The sequence below is a fragment of the Silene latifolia genome, unplaced genomic scaffold, assembly GCF_048544455.1.
Source record: "Silene latifolia isolate original U9 population unplaced genomic scaffold, ASM4854445v1 scaffold_20.1, whole genome shotgun sequence".
Classification (NCBI taxonomy): domain Eukaryota; kingdom Viridiplantae; phylum Streptophyta; class Magnoliopsida; order Caryophyllales; family Caryophyllaceae; genus Silene; species Silene latifolia.
In genome coordinates, this window is record NW_027413163.1 from 13,117,408 (window position 1) to 13,132,557 (window position 15,150).

Consider the following 15,150-nt stretch of genomic DNA (forward strand, 5'->3'; position numbering starts at 1 on the left):
TCGCATAGCGATCCCATCATCGTTAGGCAGTAAGACTAGTGGAGTATGATTTCACCCTATCATGCCTCCCTATCTTGATTCTCAAATTAATGTAACAAAAAACATAAGCCAATCTTATTACTCAAGCCAAGCAATATGTTGATTGACTATTGAACTACCAAACTAAATATGTATAACTTTTATGATAAAAATTTTACTTATCTGATGTGATATTGTTCAAAGATTGAGCTTGCTAACAAAAGCACAACAAGTCTTGCACCATTTAATATATTGCATATTAAACCATTAGCATGAGACATCTTAGAAGAAAATTATGGAACCGCTTCACTTCGCCGCAAAGTTTCAACTTGCATGCCCATTTTGTCATTTTACAATGAAATCGTAAAATGACCCAAAACTGGCCAAATTTGTCAATCCGCAAAAGAATTGATTGTCCCAGTTTCGATACGATATATCTCGCAATAAACAAACATGCATTCTGAAAATAACAACCGCAAACCAAATCTCCCTGTTTTCCATATGTCAGTATCGTCCTGCATATAGATTTCATCTCAGAAATGAACACCCTCAAACTTCTCCAGTTTGTTAACCTTCATTGTCATTTCCTTACCATTTGCGATTCGAAAATTGTTCTATTAGATTATTAGAAAATTGATTTGCACGAATAAGGATTGACAATAATTAACCACACCGAATCGACTTCGCTTTCCTAATAGAACAATTCGACCTTTATTTGTGCCCGGGTTAAACCGAATTTCCTATTGAGATAAGACAGTGTCCCTCTGATTTTGGGCACAAACCAAAAATCAGAGAAGTAATTCAGAAGTATTGTGTGTAGATTGTTATGTCGTTCTATAATGCAGAAGATGAGATTATTTTTCTATATCTCAAACATCTTCAATCCATGTCTATTTATATAGAAATGAGATGGATCAGGGGAATGTATTTGTGAAGAGATGCAACTCTTCACAAATTCCGACTTATTTCATTCCTGTTGCCGGAATTAAAATCCGTCAAAGTTTCGACGGCAGTTGCCCCCGAACCACTCCGTCATAGTCTTTCAAACGAAAACTATACCATAAATTCGTTAACAATTATGCAAGTGTACACTCCGTACTACCCGAACTTACAATATATTATAACGAACTTAACCATCTATGAACCAAACCTGAATACGCTAAAATGAACCGGTAATTACACTTAAATTACCAACATTTGCTACTCCACAGTGTTAATGCTTTCATTTCTGCTCTGACTCATTACAACCTCGCTAAAACCCCGAGAACAAACAACTATTGTATCACAAAAATTTTATAAGAGACAGTTTTGATGAATCAATTGCCCATATAATTGAAGGAGCAATAAGTATTTGGGTTGGTCAAACCATTTGATAAGAGACTCAAGAGCTACCGAATTATGTTAAAACATCAACGGATCAACTTCACTTAGAGAAGAGAAGTGGAATAGGACATGGCCTGCCTATGGGTTGTAAGTAGCACAAACGCTCAAAGTAGAAGAAGGAAAAGTGTTCATTTGTACTTACCATATGATGTTGAACCAGATAGCGAACAGTGTCACGAACACCAGAGGAAATAAGATTTGAAGTAAAGCCCAAGAACAGTTTGCACCTGGTAGATTCTCTGAAGCTAGGATCCTTCTCTTCCTCAGTGCAATCATTTACAGGCTCCTCATCTGCCAGCCTCCACTCCAGCTTCATTCACACAAAAATGAAATCAAAACAACAGCAAACAAGAATGTGACACAACATCCGGAGCAAAAAGCAAGAGATATAAAGAGAAATATAACACGCGCAAAAAGCTTACCAAAACGACAAGAGTGCGATTCCACGTACCACTGTCAGCTCGCCTCTCCGGCCATGAGAGACGACTAACAGAGCTTCGTATCTCAGAGTTTTGATCTCCATGTCAATGGCAAGGAAATCAAACCTCCAACGTCAAAGGGAAATGACCCTACGTGGAAGGAACATCCCTGCTGCAACGCTAGAGCAGGAGAAAGAATGTGAGCAACACCAAGTTGATATGCAGTCTGGTCATGGACCAACAAATGAGAACTGTAACGGACCATCAGATGATGGTGCTGAAGGGGAAAAGACCAAACCCATGAATGAACTAATTGGTATCCCTGAACTTGATATAGAAAATGAAGATGAAGACGAGTCTGAAAGAGAAGAGCAGGATGAGGAGGACGCAGTAGAATCCGAAAGAGAAGAGGATGAAGATGAGAATACAATAGTGCCTGAAACACAGGAGAGAAGTCAGGAAGTTATGGATAAGGAAATAGAGGAGAAACAGGAGGATGAACAGAGCGTAAGCATAGGGGAGACTGAAATGCTACAGCTAGAGGAAGAGAATGTTGAGGAGGAGATTGAGTACTGGAGCCAAGCAGTGGTATGCTTTATCCTTGGTGCTAACCCACCATGGGAGATCATAGAGGGATTTATAAGGCGAATTTGGACGAAGTTCAATATTGACAAGATTTCATTTATGCATAATGGGGTGTTTTTAGTAAGATTCAAGACAATGGAAATGAAGCATAAGGTGTTACAGTCAGGATATTACATGTTCGACAATAAGCCATTGATTGTTAAGGAATGGGTGAAAGATATGGCGATGACAAAAGAGGATGTGAGAATGGTTCCCACCTGGATCAGATTACATAGGCTTCCCCTGAAGTTCTGGGGGAAGGGGCTACCTAAAATTTCAGGGATAATAGGTAAGTATGTCAAGAGTGATGGAGCCACAGTGGAAATAACGAGATTGGGATATGCAAGGGTGATGGTGGAAATGGAGATAGATCAAAAGCTTCCCGAGAAAATTAAATTCAAAGATGAGAAGGGAATAGTGAATGGGGTGGAAGTAGAGTATGAATGGAAACCAATAAGGTGCATCAAATGTAAGGGTACGGGACATGAACAGGAGCAGTGTAAACGAGGTGAACAAAAGAAACAAGGGGCTCAACACATTAAGAAAGTATGGAAACCTATGATACCAAAGCCAGGGGTGGAAGCAGCTGTCACAAAGACAGTGCAGACAGTGCAGAAACCTGTTAACATAGATGCTGAAGGGTTCACCACACCAAAAAAGAGACTGGTTAAGATGCAACGACAGGAGAGGAGTGGAGGTGGTAATAGCACGGAGAATTTTGGAGCTTATTCTTACAAGGAGACACTGGTTTCCCCTTCTAAGAAGACTGAGTCAGCTCAAGGTACTGCACCCTCTCCTATTGTTTCCCATGGATAGTTTAGGTTTTTGGAATGTGAGGGGTATGAATAGAGTAGGAAAACAGAAGCATATAAATCAATTTTTACAAAGCAAAGATATAGGGCTTTTTGGTCTGCTGGAGACTAAGATTAAGTCGAATGCTTTCAACAAAGCAATCAACAGTTTTAATAATGGGTGGAGCTTGACTACAAATAATGGATTTCATAATGGTGGACGTATTTGGATTCTCTGGAAACCGGCCAGGTTTAGGGTGCATATTATTGAATACAATGCTCAATTTATACATGTGAAGGTGGATGCCTAGGGTTCTAGATGTGCCTTTTACTTAACTTTTGTTTATGCCTTCAATGGGATAAATGAGAGAGCTCCCTTGTGGGATCATCTGAGAAAGATAGCACAGCAGGTAGCAGGCCCTTGGGCCATTGCAGGAGACTTTAATTGTGTTCTAACGTCTAATGAGAGATTTGGAGGGGCCACATCTTTGGCTGAGATGGAGCCTTTCAGAAAGTGTGTTGCTGAGTGTGAAGTCATTGACATCACTGCTGTAGGGTCTATGTTCACTTGGAACAACAAACAACAATCTGAGGAGAGGATTTATAGCAGATTGGATAGGTTTTTGATTAATAAGGCTTGGTGTGACAAATTCCCAGATATGTATGCTCACTTTATGCCTGAAGGGATGATGGATCATACACCTTGTATAGTGAAGAGCAGTAAGATTATGCAGGGTAATAGGAGTTTTAAATACTTCAATATGTGGGGCAAGTCCAAGGATTTCCTCCCCCTTGTCAATGAGATATGGGATCACACGACTATTGGGACACCCCTATTTAAATTGGCAAAAAATCTTAAACAGCTTAAACCAGGTCTAAAAAGATTGAACAGGGAGCTCTTCAGTGACATTGAGAGGACAACTGGCACACTGGAAAAACAGGTTGAGGAGATGCAAATCAAGTTGGGCATTGATCCAACAGATGTGACTTTGAGAACTCATGAATATGAGGCTAGTAACAAGCTCAAGGAACTACAGAGTGCCAGGGAAAGTTTCTTTCACCAGAAAGCCAAAGGTGAATGGATAAAAGATGGGGATGATCCTCATACTTTCACAGTATGATTAAGAAGAGGAGGAATAGAAATAAGATCTATGAGATTGAGGACATGAATGGGAAGAATTGTGATACGAGTGCACAGGTTCAATCTGCCTTCCTGGAATTCTATGAGAAACTGCTGGGGACTAGTCAGGTTACTAAACCAGTCCATAGGAGTATTATTAACCAGGGCAAGAAATGCACCAGTGAGCATCATGCTCAATTACTCAGACCAGTTACAGGAGAAGAAATAAAGGAAGCTATGTTTAGCATTCCAGACATCAAAGCTCCTGGCCCTGATGGGTATACAAGTGGGTTCTTCAAAGATGCATGGGGAGAAATTGGCAAGGACGTGGTGGCTGCAGTAAGAGATTTCTTCCTGAAAGGGAGACTGTTAAGACAGTTCAATGCTACTACTCTCACGCTCATACCTAAATGTGAAAGACCTAAGGATGTGACCCAATTTCGTCCCATTGCATGCTGCAATGTTGTTTATAAAGTCATATCCAAACTATTATGCTCTAGACTTGCTAGTGTTCTCCCTGATATTGTTCACACTAACCAGGGGGCCTTCATACAGGAAAGGAGTATACAGGAAAATATTTTAATTTGCCAGGATTTGATCAGGCTATATGAGAGACCTGCTATGACCCCTAGATGCATGCTCAAGATAGATATGCAGAGGGCTTATGACACTGTAGAATGGAGTTTCGTAGAACAATTGATGGACCTTATGGAGTTCCCAGAGAGTTTTAAGAGTAAAATTCTGCAATGCATTACTACCCCATCTATTTCTCTTGCTCTGAATGGTGAAAACTTTGGGTTTTTCCCTGCTAAGCGAGGATTGAGACAAGGAGACCCATTATCTCCCTTACTCTTCACTTTATGCATGGACTACCTGACCAGAATGCTCATGTATGCTGCAACCAAGTACAAGTTCAAGTTCCATCCTCTATGCAAACAATTGAGAGTAACTAACTTAATGTTTGCTGATGATGTCTTGATGTTTAGTAATGGGGATGCTGAATCAATGATTCTTATGCTTAAATCTTTCTCCTCGTTCTCAAAAGCATCAGGACTTCAAGTGAGTCCAAAGAAGTCCAATGTTTATTTTAATGGAGTGCATTCCGAGCTCAAGAATGATTTCATGAGTGTGTCTGGTTTTAAGGAGGGCAAGTTGCCATTCATGTATCTAGGGATGCCTATACAAACTACTAGACTCAAGAAGAAGGATTGTGAATGCCTAGTGGATAAGATATGCAACAGAATTTACAGTTATGGTGCAAGGAAGTTCTCGTATGCAGGAAGGCTAACATTGGTTAAACATGTCCTGAATACACTGCATTTATATTGGGCGTCTGTGTTTGTCCTCCCTAAGGGAGTCACTTTGAGAATAGAAGCCACTTGCAGGAACTTTTTATGGGATGGTAGCACGGAATATAGGCGCTCTCCACTTGTTGCTTGGGATACGATTTGCAGACCAAAGCATGAAGGAGGTTTGGGACTTAAAAATAAGGAATTATGGAACATTGCTATGGTTGGACGACTGGTGAACTGGGTAGCTACAGACAAGGAGTCCCTTTGGGTGAAATGGGTGAAAGCTAATTACTTGAAGGGGAGGGAATGGCAGGAGTATGAGCCAACCAGCAACTCCAGCTGGGTGTGGAGGAGGATTTGCAGAGTGAAGCAACTGCTGGCAACTGGGTATCTGCAGGGGACGTGGCTTGTGCAACCCTCTGGGTACACACCTAAGGGATGCTATGAGTGGCTTAGAGGCACAAAACCCAAGGTGGATTGGTCTAAAGTGATATGGAATAACTGGAGTCTGCCTAAGCACAGATTTATGGGATGGCTCTTTGCTCACAATTCGTTGCATACAAATAGCATGCTTATGAGATTTGGGATGGACGTAGACGGGCAGTGTGCTCTCTGTGGGGTAGAAGAAGAGACGCAGCAGCATCTCTTCTTTGCGTGTGACTACAGTAGGAGAGTCCTACAGGCAGTAATGAATGATACGGGTTTAAAGCTTCCTGAGGTTGACCTCTTGCATTGGTGTATCCATAACCCGGGACTGAAAGTTCAGAGAGGGGTGAAGATTGCACTAGTGATGAGTATGATGTACCAAATATGGCAGCAAAGAAACAAATGCAGATATGAGCAAGTTCTGATGAGGCCATTAAGCTTGGCAAACATGATCAGCAAGGACATGAAGAAGAGAATAAGGGAAAGGGACAAGAGAAGTATGAACACACATGAAATAGATTGGTTAGGAAGTTTAAATTTTATATAAAGTGTAACCTTTCTAGTATGTAATTGACACTTTCATTTATTTATACACTCACATTTTACCAAAAAAAAAAAAAAAGAATGTGACACAACACTCTTTAAAAAAAAAAAAAAGTACCAACCATTTGATTAACTAGTTGAATGGCATCTCCAAGATTGGAGGCTTGAAAACCAGTAGAAACAAACGAGTTTAGCAACTCTGACTAATTGACACCTTGATTAAAATCATAGCCTTCAATCTTTGGGCGTTTTCCTTCCAAGTTCTCGGATTCCTTGAACACGACAGCGCGAGTAGATGCCATACTATCTTCCACCATTTTGTCACTTACTGATAAATTTAAGAGGGGAGGAATAATTCAGTGTAACACAAGATAAACAATATGCTTTGTAATCAATTATTTTACTAAGTTATCAAACAATAGTAAAAGCATATGGGAGACATAGCAAAAGATAGACGACAAGAATCAAACTTTTTGCACGGAATCTAAACAAAAAGCAATGCCCAAATCATATACAGTAACATACTTCAATGAAACCAGTAGCAATGGATGAATTATGTAAGCATAATTTTGAATTTGTGATACTTTATAATAAAATGAATTCCCACATTAATTAATAAAATTGAAATGTAAGAGATGCCCAGATCATACCAAAAGCAACAAGCAGGAAACAATGGAAATAGCGAGAAATTAATACCGTGGGGGGCTTAGGCTGCTTTGACTGTCCTCTCACTACTACACCAAAGGGTTTTTTCGGCCTCAAATGAGCTACAAGAATTAAAGGACAGTCCAAGGTCCAATATACATGGGCAGGTGTTTTGAGCCCGTGATTTACTGTCAGTAGACCGGTCAAACCCAACTTCAATTCGATTCCATCACACCTCGTATTTACCCAAAATCTCATTTGTGACGGCACGTATCCGTCACTTTGGAGTGACGGATACCATTTTCTCTCGCAAATGACCCAAATAGAGGAGAGAGGGAAGCACATGGAGGTGCCCCCAACCTTGTCCCCCCTATTCGTTTTGTAAGTGGCATTACCCGTCACTTGCTCCGACCCGTGTTCAACAAGACTAATTGTCGTATTTATTTAAGCGTTAAAAACCTGTAAATTTTTTATCGCACTCAATTGAACCAAATTTGAAATGACTCGTTATTTTAGTGTTGAAATGCGTTACCATTTCGATTGACCAAGGTAGTGAATAACAAAAGACAACAAAACAACGCACTTTAATAAAATTTCATAAATACTGAGTGGGGGACCGAGTGGAATCTAGGAAATGGCTGGAAGTTTTTGAAACAGCGTCACTCGATTGAGTGACACTGCATTGGAGCTTCACTCGATCAAGTGACCTGTCGCTGTCCAGCTTTTTACACGAGGTTGGTAGGTGGTGTATCACTCTCAAAGCCTTATCTATTCAAATTTCTTTCACTAGTAGCCACCCCCCAACCAACACCACTTTACGCTACCACTCTCTAAAAACCTCTAAAAATATCATATACCTTATCCTCAAGATCTAGCACACACTTCTTGAAGAATTCATTCTCAAATCCTTACTCTTGCTATTTGTTCATATTGTGGTAAGATTATGTTCACTCTTGTCCTCTTTGTCTTTAATTAGTAAAGCATAATTAATTAGCATGTCGTTTAGAAAATTAATTAGGGTTATGACTAAATTAATGGGATAATTAGAGGTTAATTAGTATTGTTATTGTTATAGTATGTTATAGTAATAACTAATAATTAGCTATGGATTATGTAGGAGGAGACTTCATTGAGAAGCACTTCTAGCCCTTAGCTTAAAGGTTGTGGAAGATTAATAAGAGGTAGGGTTTCCCTACTTATTTTTAATGATATGGATGTTATTTGTGCATTAATTAGCATTAATATCATGGTAGTTGCATTATAACATAAATAATGGTAATTAGGGTGGATGGTATGATATTATTTGGCAATATTCATACTTGTGGAAAAATGGGTAAGCATTGTTATTCCTCTACAAGTAGTAAATTGCATTATAACATGTTTATGAGACATTGGTGCCAAAAAGGGTGAGTTAATGTTGGATTGAGCATTTATTACATGTCATGAATTGTACATTTGAAAAGCATACCACTTGTTTGTAATCTATAAAATATAATTAAAAGGCTACCCTAAAATGACAAATAAATGCCACCTAGACAGCCACGTAGGATCCAAAAAGCCACCTAGATTAAAATTTAATGTGACGTAGGATCCAAAAAGCCACCTTTGATCAAAATTTAATATTTACAATGAGACCAACTTAACATAAAATAAGTTTTGAGGAGTATGTACCCCACTCCTCTTCAAAACAAACTAGAGTGTCTAAAGTCACCACAGAACCGGAACTTGACACCACCTAAAAGACCATTACACTATACTATCGAGTCATACAAGTACTTGAATGATACCGCTCAACTTTACATAACCGTGTATCATGCTAAGGAGAGGGTATATATATTAATAATTTATAATTCTCCGTATTACACTGATTCCATAGAATCAATACCTTATGTTCTTCACATTAAAAAATTAAATACCAACTAAGAAATTTCTTCTTAGTCCTAATAAATAATCAATGCATATGTATAACCACTTAATTTTGACCATACCAAGTATTTAACCCACCAAAAGAGTGTTTGACATGAAAATAAATTATCTAATCAGAAATACTATTTTACATGCAAAAATAATATCGACATGGTGAATTCATCATATGAGTCATTAAACAACTTTTCCTATTCCAAGCATCAGATTTCATTTCATCAAAAATTAAACATACTCTGCCATTAATTAACTTCAAACTAGTCAATTCCATCAAAATTTGGCGTACATGCCCACTAATCTTCACGAAAAAAATGCCATTTAGAAAACAATTTGATAAATTGAGTAATCATTGAACTACTGCCACCATGCTTAGCATAGTTAGTCATCAAATCTCCTAATCATGGATGATGTTATACATCAAAATGCGAATTATACATGCAGATCGAACAACAAAACCCAACACATGAATTAAAATTACTTGCATCATTAATTTAATAAATCAGTTTTATTTATCACGCTAAGGCATGTAATAATTTACATTAACATACCAAATCAAATTAATTATCTAAATCATCATTTGATTTGAGACATGTATGCTTGTTTAGAATATCAAGAATACTAAAGCAAATGTAAACATAATTATTTACATAAATGATAACCATTATCACCAGTTATATATCAAAGACAATGTGAACCAAACACGAACAGAGTAAGAAGGAGTATATGTATACTTATCTTAGCGGTGTCTTTCGAGTTAGAGATCTTATTGCCAATACATTCATGGCAAACATGAAATGCAAAGAACCGCCTTATAGTTCACATTGAAGAACAATGCCAACAACACCACAAGGCGCTTGAAACCAAGTAACGAAGTAACGAACTTCAAACTGTACCAAAATTACAGATTCTGATTTTGTTTCGCATAGCGATCCCATCATCGTTAGGCAGTAAGACTAGTGGAGTATGATTTCACCCTATCATGCCTCCCTATCTTGATTCTCAAATTAATGTAACAAAAAACACAAGCCAATCTTATTACTCAAGCCAAGCAATATGTTGATTGGCTATTGAACTACCAAACTAAATATGTATAACTTTTATGATAAAAATTTTACTTATCTGATGTGATATTGTTCAAAGATTGAACTTGCTAACAAAAGCACAACAAGTCTTGCACCATTTAATATATTGCATATTAAACCATTAGCATGAGACATCTTAGAAGAAAATTATGGAACCGCTTCACTGCTCGCAAAGTTTCAACTTGCATGCCCATTTTGTCATTTTACAATGAAATCGTAAAATGACCCAAAACTGGCCAAATTTGTCAATCCGCAAAAGAATTGATTGTCCCAGTTTCGATACGATATATCTCGCAATAAACAAACATGCATTCTGAAAATAACAACCGCAAAACCAAATCTCCTGTTTTCCATATGTCGATCGTCCCGCATATAGATTTCATCTCGTAAATGAACACCCTCAAACTTCTCCAGTTTGTTAACCTTCATTGTCATTTCCTTACCATTTGCGATTCGAAAATTGTTCTATTAGATTATTAGAAAATTGATTTGCACGAATAAGGATTGACAATAATTAACCACACCGAATCGACTTCGCTTTCCTAATAGAACAATTCGACTTTTATTTGTGCCCGGGTTAAACCGAATTTCCTATTGAGATAAGACAGTGTCCCTCTGATTTTGGGCACAAACCAAAAATCAGAGAAGTAATTCAGAAGTATTGTGTGTAGATTGTTATGTCGTTCTATAATGCAGAAGATGAGATTATTTTTCTATATCTCAAACATCTTCAATCCATGTCTATTTATATAGAAATGAGATGGATCAGGGGAATGTATTTGTGAAGAGATGCAACTCTTCACAAATCCCGACTTATTTCATTCTGTGCGGGAATTAAAATCGTCAAAGTTTCGACTAGCAGCTTGCCCCCCGAACCACTCCGTCATAGTCTTTCAAACGAAAACTATACCATAAATTCGTTAACAATTATGCAAGTGTACACTCCGTACTACCCGAACTTACATTATATTATAACGAACTTACCCATCTACGAACCAAACCTGAATACGCTAAAATGAACCGGTAATTACACTTAAATTACCAACATTTGCTACTCCACAGTGTTAATGCTTTCATTTTCGCTCGACTCATTACAACCTCGCTAAAACCCCGAGAACAAACAACTATTGTATCACAAAAAATTTATAAGAGACAGTTTTGATGAATCAATTGCCCATATAATTGAAGGAGCAATAAGTATTTGGGTTGGTCAAACCGTTTGATAAGAGACTCAAGAGCTACCGAATTATGTTAAAACATCAACGGATCAACTTCACTTAGAGAAGAGAAATGGAATAGGACATGGTCTGCCTATGGGTTGTAAGTAGCACAAACGCTCAAAGTAGAAGAAGGAAAAGTGTTCAGTTGTACTTACCATATGATGTTGAACAGATAGCGAATAAAGTGTCACGAACACCGGAGGAAATAAGATTTGAAGTAAAGCCCAAGAACAGTTTGCACCTGGTAGATTCTCTGAAGCTAGGATCCTTCTCTTCCTCAGTGCAATCATTTACAGGCTCCTCATCTGCCATCCTCCACTCCAGCTTCATTCACACAAAAATGAAATCAAAACAACAGCAAACAAGAATGTGACATAACACTCTTTAAAAAAAAAAAAAAAAGTACCAACCTTTTGATTAACTAGTTGAATGGCATCTCCAAGGTTGGAGGCTTGAAAACCAGTAGAAACAAACGAGTTTAGCAACTCTGAATAATTGACACCTTGATTAAAATCATAGCCTTCAATCTTTGGGCGTTTTCCTTCCAAGTTCTCGGATTCCTTGAACACGACAGCGCGAGTAGATGCCATACTATCTTCCACCATTTTGTCACTTACTGATAAATTTAAGAGGGGAGGAATAATTCAGTGTAACACAAGATAAACAATATGCTTTGTAATCAATTATTTTACTAAGTTATCAAACAATAGTAAAAGCATATGGGAGACATAGCAAAAGATAGACGACAAGAATCAAACTTTTTGCAAGGAATCTAAATAAAAAGCAATGCCCAAATCATATACAGTAACATACTTCAATGAAACCAGTAGCAATGGATGAATTATGTAAGCATAATTTTGAATTTGTGATACTTTATAATGAAATGAATTCCCACATTAATTAATAAAATTGAAATGTAAGAGATGCCCAGATCATACCAAAAGCAACAAGCAGGAAACAATGGAAATAGCGAGAAATTAATACCGTGGGGGGCTTAGGCTGCTTTGACTGTCCTCTCACTACTACACCAAAGGGTTTTTTCGGCCTCAAATGAGCTACAAGAATCAAAGGACAGTCCAAGGTCCAATATAAAGGGGCAGGTGTTTTGAGCCCGTGATTTACTGTCAGTAGACCGGTCAAACCCAACTTCAATTAGACTCCATCACACCTCGTATTTACCCAAAATCTCATTTGTGACGGCACGTATCCGTCACTTTGGAGTGACGGATACCATTTTCTCTCACAAATGACCCAAATAGAGGAGAGAGGGAAGCACAAGGAGGTGCCCCCACCTTGTCCCCCCTATTCGTTTTGTAAGTGGCATTACCCGTCACTTGCTCCGACCCGTCTTCAGCAAGACTAATTGTCGTATTTATTTAAGCGTTAAAAACCTGTAAATTTTTTATCGCACTCAATTGAACCAAATTTGAAATGACTCGTTATTTTAGTGTTGAAATGCGTTACCATTTCGATTGACCAAGGTAGTGAATAACAAAAGACAACAAAACAACGCACTTTAATAAAATTTCATAAATACTGAGTGGGGGACCGAGTGGAATCTAGGAAATGGCTGGAATTTTATGAAACAGCGTCACTCGATTGAGTGACACTGCATTGGAGCTTCACTCGATCAAGTGACCTGTCGCTGTCCAGCTTTTTACACGAGGTTGGTAGGTGGTATATCACTCTCAAAGCCTTATCTATTCAAATTTCTTTCACTAGTAGCCACCCCCCCAACCAACACCACTTTACGCTACCACTCTCTAAAAACCTCTAAAAATATCATATACCTTATCCCCAAGATCTAGCACACACTTCTTGAAGAATTCATTCTCAAATCCTTACTCTTGCTATTTGTTCAGATTGTGGTAAGATTATGTTCACTCTTGTCCTCTTTGTCTTTAATTAGTAATGCATAATTAATTACCATGTCGTTTAGAAAATTAATTAGGGTTATTACTAAATTAATGGGATAATTAGAGCTTAATTAGTATTGTTATTGTTATAGTATGTTATAGTAATAACTAATAATTAGCTATGGATTATGTAGGAGGAGACTTCATTGAGAAGCACTTCTAGCCCTTAGCTTAAAGGTTGTGGAAGATTAATAAGAGGTAGGGTTTCCCTACTTATTTTTAATGATATGGATGTTATTTGTGCATTAATTAGCATTAATATCATGGTAGTTGCATTATAACATAAATAATGGTAATTAGGGTGGATGGTATGATATTATTTGGCAATATTCATACTTGTGGAAAAATGGGTAAGCATTGTTATTCCTCTACAAGTAGTAAATTGCATTATAACATGTTTATGAGACATTGGTGCCAAAAAGGGTGAGTTAATGTTGGATTGAGCATTTATTACATGTCATGAATTGTACATTTGAAAAGCATACCACTTGTTTGTAATCTATAAAATATAATTAAAAGGCTACCCTAAAATGACAAATAAACGCCACCTAGACAGCCACGTAGGATCCAAAAAGCCACCTAGATTAAAATTTAATGTGACGTAGGATCCAAAAAGCCACCTTTGATCAAAATTTAATATTTACAATGAGACCAACTTAACATAAAATAAGTTTTGAGGAGTATGTACCCCACTCCGGAACTTGACACCACCTAAAAGACCATTACACTATACTATCGAGTCATACAAGTACTTGAATGATACCGCTCAACTTTACATTCCCGTGTATCATGTCAAGGAGAGGGTATATATATTAATAATTTATAATTCTCCGTATTACACTGATTCCATAGAATCAATACCTTATGTTCTTCACATTAAAAAATTAAATACCAACTAAGAAATTTCTTCTTAGTCCTAATAAACAATCAATGCATATGTATAACCACTTAATTTTGACCATACCAAGTATTTAACCCACCAAAAGAGTGTTTAACATGAAAATAAATTATCTAATCAGAAATACTATTTTACATGCAAAAATAATATCGACATGGTGAATTCATCATATGAGTCATTAAACAACTTTTCCTATTCCAAGCATCAGATTTCATTTCATCAAAAATTAAACATACTCTGCCATTAATTAACTTCAAACTAGTCAATTCCATCAAAATTTGGTGTACATGCCCACTAATCTTCACGAAAAAAATGCCATTTAGAAAACAATTTGATAAATTGAGTAATCATTGAACTACTGCCACCATGCTTAGCATAGTTAGTCATCAAGTCTCCTAATCATGGATGATGTTATACATCAAAATGCGAATTATACATGCAGATCGAACAACAAAACCCAACACATGAATTAAAATTACTTGCATCATTAATTTAATAAATCAGTTTTATTTATCACGCTAAGGCATGTAATAATTTACATTAACATACCAGTCAAATTAATTATCTAAATCATCATTTGAATTCAGACATGTATGCTTGTTTAGAATATCAAGAATACTAAAGCAAATGGAAACATAATTATTTACATAAATGATAACCATTATCACCAGTTATATATCAAAGACAATGTGAACCAAACACGAACAGAGTAAGAAGGAGTATATGTATACTTATCTTAACAGTGTCTTTCAGTTAGAGATCTTATTGCCAATACATTCATGGCAAACATGAAATGCAAAGAACCGCCTTATAGTTCACATTGAAGAATAATGCCAACGACACCACAAAG

The 15,150-nt window shown here is 37.3% G+C and overlaps 1 protein-coding gene and 1 long non-coding RNA gene across 2 annotated transcripts; one reads left to right on the forward strand and one right to left on the reverse strand.

The window, feature by feature from the left end:
* The first annotated feature begins 3,436 nt into the window (after positions 1 to 3,436).
* On the forward strand, positions 3,437 to 4,356 carry LOC141638339 (uncharacterized). The gene is made up of 2 exons (XM_074447741.1): positions 3,437 to 3,457; positions 3,547 to 4,356. The coding sequence occupies exons 1-2, from the start codon at positions 3,437 to 3,439 to the stop codon at positions 4,354 to 4,356; spliced, it is 831 nt and encodes a 276-aa protein (XP_074303842.1).
* A 7,319-nt stretch (positions 4,357 to 11,675) lies between these two features.
* LOC141638222 (uncharacterized) lies at positions 11,676 to 12,618 on the reverse strand. The gene is made up of 3 exons (XR_012542046.1): positions 12,471 to 12,618; positions 11,897 to 12,102; positions 11,676 to 11,810 (listed from the first exon to the last, which is right to left on the reverse strand). It is a non-coding gene; the product is annotated as an uncharacterized LOC141638222 (long non-coding RNA).
* Positions 12,619 to 15,150: the final 2,532 nt, after the last annotated feature.

What these genes read in the sequence shown, in the direction of transcription:
- LOC141638339 (XM_074447741.1), top strand. Translation starts at nt 3,437, where the DNA reads ATGGATTTCATAATGGTGGAC. An exon ending in TGGATTTCATAATGGTGGAC is followed by an intron (nt 3,458 to 3,546) that starts GTATTTGGATTC and finishes GTGGATGCCTAG; the next exon opens with GGTTCTAGATGTGCCTTTTA.